Here is a 6,020-nt window from a genome sequence, read left to right as displayed (position 1 = left end):
TGTCTTTGGAGACATACCAAAATGGTGTTGCAACAGTTTATATCCATTGTCTTAGGAGACATACGACAACGGTTCTGCAACAGTTTAAATCCGTTGTCTTTTGAGGCTTATGACAACGGTTCTGCAACAGTTTAAATCCGTTGTCTTTGAATACATACGACAACGATTTTGCAACAGGTTAAATCCGTTGTCGTTTCTCAAATAAAAACAAAAAAAAATTAAATTTTAATATTCAAATATTAAATATTATAAATCAATCACAATTTAAAATTTCCAAAATAAAATTTAATATAATTTTTTTCAATATTACAAATCAATCAAAATTCTAATTCTAATTCAATCTACACTAGAAAATAGAGTTATGAACTAATCTATATAAATTAACTTGGAATACTCGTTTCACCATTGATTAACATCCATCTTTATCCCCTGCAAAAATTCAGAACAAGATTACAACAACAATAAATGCAAATTCTAGAGAATTAGCACAGAAATAGAATAAACACTACAAGAAAAATGGAGATCATATATTAAACTCATATGCAAGATCAACCTCTTTTGTCAGTTACGTCTAATGAACAAATTCCAAGATTGAGAAGAGACAACTTCAAAGGTTGGTCAACAATTGTATGATTAACCATGCAGACCCGATAGAGTAAATAAAATAGAACATGCGCCCTGAGCACAAGATTGACTAACCTGGTTTGTCATACCAATGAACTGATGCTCCAGGGATTCTCAATGCACTTCCAATTAATTGATTGACAAGTAGGAAACCTAGTTCTCCCTGTATTCAGAAATGACTTGTATGTTATTTAAAGGCTGGTAGCAATTGAAGACAAATTCTGGACTTAGAGACAGTATTAGCTACCAGGGACAATCAATAGCGCTATCTCCCCTATAAGGAAGGTTACACAAAATTAAACACAACAGTTCATTGATATGCCAACTACCACCTTAACATTGAATAATCATCCATCTTTTACCGAATTCCTTGAGGCTTCATAAGAAAACTGAATCATCTATCCTAACATGTTAAATCCAGCAAAAGATATCAGCTGCCAAATAAAGAGTAATGATACCGCATGTGATGAGAATCTTTGTAGTACAAAGAAACTTAGTTTGGAAATTTCAAGTGGTGACAAACAAAATAAACAGCTACTCTTTTGGAAATCTCATATTTATTGGCCAAAGGAGGTCATTTTATGTCGTTCTCAAAGGCAACGCATAAGGGTTTTTTGAATAGTAAAATTACCTCCTCTTCTCCCAGTATATTGTACATGATAGCTGCTGGAGTCTTCATCGATGGATTGCCTAGTGTAAGACCAACAACGGCCCTCAGATGGTTCTCATATTGTGAAGCAAAACACGACTCAATTGTGTGATGCCCACTATTATGAGGTCTGGGTGCCACTTCATTGAGTAAGACCTAAGGAAATTGGACATTTAAGTAAGCACGAACAATCTACACAAAACTGCAAAGTTAAAACGCCAGTATGCAATTATTTATATGTAAAGATGCATCAATATTGAGTATTTAATGCAAGTGAAATAATATGAATCAATGTATAACCTGGCCATCAGCTGTCAAAAACAACTCAACCGCAAATATACCAGCACCGTCTAAAGAACTCACGGCCTTGTATGCAACATCAGTTGCAAGCCTTAGAATCTTCCACGACACATTGGCAGGGGACTTGACAATGTGACAAATGTTCTCCCTACACATATAATGCAGGTACCAAAAAATTTAAAATACGTGAAAAGTTCTAAAAATGGTTAAAGACAAATATATACCACACAAAAAAAAAACTAGTACTGGTCCAAAGTAAATTAGCAACGACCAACCAATCGGCATATTTATGGAGCAATAGGTTTCCCAGAATTGGAACCCTGGGATTTGAGTCACATCAAGCGTGTCGAGTGTAGAATTATATATATATATAAAAAAAGTGAATGTAATTGCCTGTGGATAGTTTCTACAACAGGATAGCACACCATAGTATTATCTCTTCCTCTAGCCACTATGACAGAAAGCTCCTGCATTGAAAACAAAGGATGGAATTTAAAACCATTTAATCGCCTAGTCTAGACATTGTATTAACCTACAAAATGAAATAATATAATATATCCATTAAATTTTTCAATGATTATGAAAACAATTTCTAAATTAAAAACACTTAACTGTTGAGGGTGGCATCTCTCAACATCATAATTTATGCTTAGTAAGCAGATAGAGTGATTAGAATAAACACCCACACCATATAAATAAATAAACCTCAATAAAAAAATAATAGAAGTTTTGAGGGAGCAGTTAACATTCTCAACAGTCAACACCTATTCTAGATTTACAAAGTAGAGTTCAAGTTTGGACACCAAAAACCGTACTATCTATTTCAAACATAAAAAGAATCATAGAAAACAATTAAAGCAACAATACGAAGGCCAATATTTTACCAAATTTGGCAGCAAATAAATTAATTAATAAAGCTTTCATAAACCTTAATTCTGGAGTTTGAAAGTTAATGGACCAAGCTTATAACTAGATTCTACATACCAGATCTTTTGAGTTACAATCATCATTTCCATGTCAATATGCTAAAGAAGTAACTTCCATAATAGGGTTGAATACACACACAAGTATAAAGATGCATGCATTCCACCAAAAATCATAACGTGGTTTTTATCCCTTTCAACCTACCTCGGGAGATGAGTAATATCATGGAGAAGCTGCAAAATCAAGTGAAAATGGACGCTCAAGAAAGTGGAGCAGATCAGCAGAAGGCAAAAATCATATCTATGCTTCTTCAAATGTTTGTCCCACCTTCCCTGCTAAATTTCTACCCATCCATATAGTTACAAAAGTTGGCTTATCGGTAATACAAGTTATCAATTAAGACAAATATCTATCAGTGCATTACCCAAAATCAAGCAGAATTTACCAGGTTTGTAGATTCACAAAGATCAGAACGGAATAGTTATGTCGCTCCTTGTTTATATGTGAATGTATTCTTTGTCTGGCTTTTTGTAGATCCTTTGAATGACTCAGATGTCACGTGTAACAAACAGATCAATAAAATCGTACTCCTTAAGCCTTGAAAAAAAAAAAAACAAAAAAAACTCTAAGCATTGATCAAACGGAGAAATCAAAATGCTCATTACTCATTTGCTAAATATAAAAAATATTAAAAGACTTTCGAAACAAAATATACTAAATATTTTGCAAGGTATCAAACAAATCTTTAGGAAAAACATTTAAACAGAACTTATAATCCCAAAACTCAAAGCTAAAGCAGGCTGGAATGGAACAGCAGCAATACTTGCCGAATCATGACTCATACGGGCTGCAAGAACACAACTTCAGTTACATAATATTTTAAATTTTGAATCCACGCTAGAACATCAAGAATCGACCGAAAATCGGCGTTGAAACTCACCGGAGAAGAAGTGCACAGAAGCAAGTCGCGACAACACTTCGGCCGCACGAAAAAAGGGCTCGAATCAGTCGATCTTTGGCTCAAAATGAAGATTACGATGTGTGAAACAAAAAACCCAAAACAGTTTTTATGATTCGGGAGAAAGGACGGCGATTCGACGAGAAGAGTGGGCGGCTAGGGTTGAGAGTTGAAAAAAGAATCGCGATATAGAGAAGAAGCTTGAAATGGAATAGATGGTGCACGTACAGGAAAAGGAAAATAATATATCATTTTTAAAAATAAAAATATAAAATACAACGGATTATAAGAAATCATTGTTGTAGCTTCAAAAAAATCCGCTTAAAGACAACGGTTTTTAAAAACCGTTGTATTTGACCTTAAAAAAAATGCACAAAGACAACGGTTGCCAAAAACCCTTGTTGTAGCTCCAAAAAAACCCGCTAATAGACAACGGTTTTAAAAAACCGTTGTCTTTTGCCCCAGAAAGACAACGGTTTTCGTTGTTTTTGATAAAAAAATGTTTAAAGACAACGATTTTAGTGAAAACCGTTGTTAAAGGGTTCAAGACAACGGTTTTGACATAAAACCGTTGTCTTTTGTGTGTTGTTGAATTGACATTTTCTTGTAGTGAATTGAACACATTAAGTTCTAAAGTCATATTTCCAAAAGACAATTTCATTATTCCATTTAGACAATTAATTAAAGCATTTGAAGTTGCTAGAAATGGACTTCCCAATATTACTGGAATTTCGTTATGTACTTCTATTGGTTGTGTATCCAAGACAATAAAATCCACGGGATATATGAATTTATCAACTTGAACTAATACATCTTCTACAATACCTCTAGGTATTTTGATTGACCTATCGGCTAGTAAAAGAGTAACAGATGTAGGTTTTAAATCTCCCAACTTAAGCTTTTCATAAACTGAATAAGGAATTAAATTCACACTTGCTCCCAAATCTAACAAAGTTTTTTTAATTTTATTTTTTCCAATAATACATGAAATTGTTGGACAACCGGGATCTTTATATTTCAAGGTAGAATTATTTTGAATAATAGAGCTTACTTGCTCCGTTAAGAATGCTTTCTTCTTTACATGCAATTGTCTTTTCACAGTACATAAATCTTTTAAAAACTTTGCATAAGAAGGCACTTGTTTAATAGCATCTAATAATGGAATATTTATTTTTACTTGTTTAAAAATATCATAAATATCAGAATCATTTTTTTGTTTTTTTATTATTAACTAATGCATGAGGGAAAGGAACATGTTTATTTAACTCACACATTATTTTAGATAATTTATCATCAACTTTCTTAATCTTAGGACTCAAAGTATCATCTTTTTCGAAAGTATCAAGATTTTCATCCTTACTCTTTGAGTTTGACTGATCTTTGTTTTCATCACTATATGGATCATTAACTATTTTACCACTTCTAAGAGTAATAACATATTTTACTTGATCAAATTTTTCTTGATTTTGATTTTTAGGATTAGGTTGTGGTTGAGATGAAAATTTTCCTTTTTCATGAATATTAAGTGCAGATGCAAATTTTGTAAGAGTTTCTTTCAAATCATTCATAGATTGAATGTTTTGAATATTGATAGACTCTTGCTTTTGAATGTATGCATGAATTTCATCTTCAAAATGTTTTCTTGGAGGTGGGATATAAGGAGCAACCTTGATGACTTTGGTTATTGTGAAAAGGTTGTTGTGAAGGTTGTGCATTATTATCGTTCCTCCAACTTAAATTAGGATGATTTCTCCAACCAGGATTATATGTTTGTGAAAAAGGATCTGATGTTGGTTTTTTAAAATTGTTAACATGATTGGCTTGTTCATGGAGACATTCTTTAAATGAAGGCAAAGTAGGACAATTTTTTGTAAGATGATCATGTGTGTCACATATATGAAAAACAATTTCTTGAAAACTTTTTAATTGATCACTCCTTTTTATTTCTAATGACTCGATTTTTCTTGCTAAAGATGCAAGTTTAGCTTGAACATCTACATCATCTTTAAGATAATAAATACCACCCCCATTTGTTGAATTATTGGTTTTACTTGGTGGTTCAATTGAGCCTATATTATCCCTATTTTGAGCATTTTCTGCTAATGACTCCAAATATTCTATAGCTTCATTTGGGTTTTTATCTTCAAAAGTTCCATTACACATGAATTCTATCATTTGCCTATCTTTAGGTATTAAACCTTCATAAAAGTGAAAAACTATCCTCCATATTTCAAAACCATGATGTGGGCATGTATTAAGTAACTCTTTATATCTATCCCAACATTGATAAAATGTTTCCCCTTGTTTTTGAGAAAAAGTTGTAATTTGTCTTTTAAAAGAGTTTGTTCTATGGGAAGGAAAAAACTTTTTTAGAAATTGTTGTTGCATTTCTTCCCATGATCTTATTGAACTTGATCTCAAATTTTGCAACCATGTTTTAGCTTTATCTTTTAAGAAAAAAGGAAAAAGCTTTAATCGAACAGTATCCATGCTACAATTTTGATCATTATAAGTGTTGCAAACCTCCTCAAATTCTCTTAAATGCAAATATGGATTTTCAGAATC

At 32.4% G+C, this 6,020-nt stretch overlaps 1 protein-coding gene and 1 non-coding gene across 2 annotated transcripts; one reads left to right on the top strand and one right to left on the bottom strand.

Annotated features, from left to right (window-relative positions):
* Positions 1-409: 409 nt before the first annotated feature.
* LOC140878963 (phosphoribosylaminoimidazole carboxylase, chloroplastic-like) lies at positions 410-2,848 on the bottom strand. The gene is made up of 6 exons (XM_073282591.1): positions 2,825-2,848; positions 1,967-2,040; positions 1,574-1,721; positions 1,256-1,429; positions 700-787; positions 410-429 (listed from the first exon to the last, which is right to left on the bottom strand). The coding sequence occupies exons 1-6, from the start codon at positions 2,846-2,848 to the stop codon at positions 410-412; spliced, it is 528 nt and encodes a 175-aa protein (XP_073138692.1).
* A 2,840-nt stretch (positions 2,849-5,688) lies between these two features.
* LOC140885806 (small nucleolar RNA R71) lies at positions 5,689-5,799 on the top strand. The gene has a single exon (XR_012151222.1). It is a non-coding gene; the product is annotated as a small nucleolar RNA R71 (small nucleolar RNA).
* The last annotated feature ends 221 nt before the right edge of the window (positions 5,800-6,020 follow it).

This window comes from Henckelia pumila, chromosome 2 (assembly GCF_033568475.1).
Source record: "Henckelia pumila isolate YLH828 chromosome 2, ASM3356847v2, whole genome shotgun sequence".
Taxonomy (NCBI): Eukaryota; Viridiplantae; Streptophyta; class Magnoliopsida; order Lamiales; family Gesneriaceae; genus Henckelia; species Henckelia pumila.
The sequence above is the reverse complement of the archived record's forward strand: the minus strand, read 5'-3'. Positions and strand labels throughout refer to the sequence as shown.

Bases quoted from the DNA above. Each gene is read 5' to 3' on its own strand.
- LOC140878963 (XM_073282591.1), bottom strand. From the start codon at position 2,848: ATGGGTAGAAATTTAGCAGGGAAG. The intron at 2,041-2,824 runs GTGGGACAAACA...TTTTCAATGCAG, and splicing joins GTAGAAATTTAGCAGGGAAG to GAGCTTTCTGTCATAGTGGC. The intron at 788-1,255 runs GTAATTTTACTA...TTCTGAATACAG, and splicing joins ATATACTGGGAGAAGAGGAG to GGAGAACTAGGTTTCCTACT.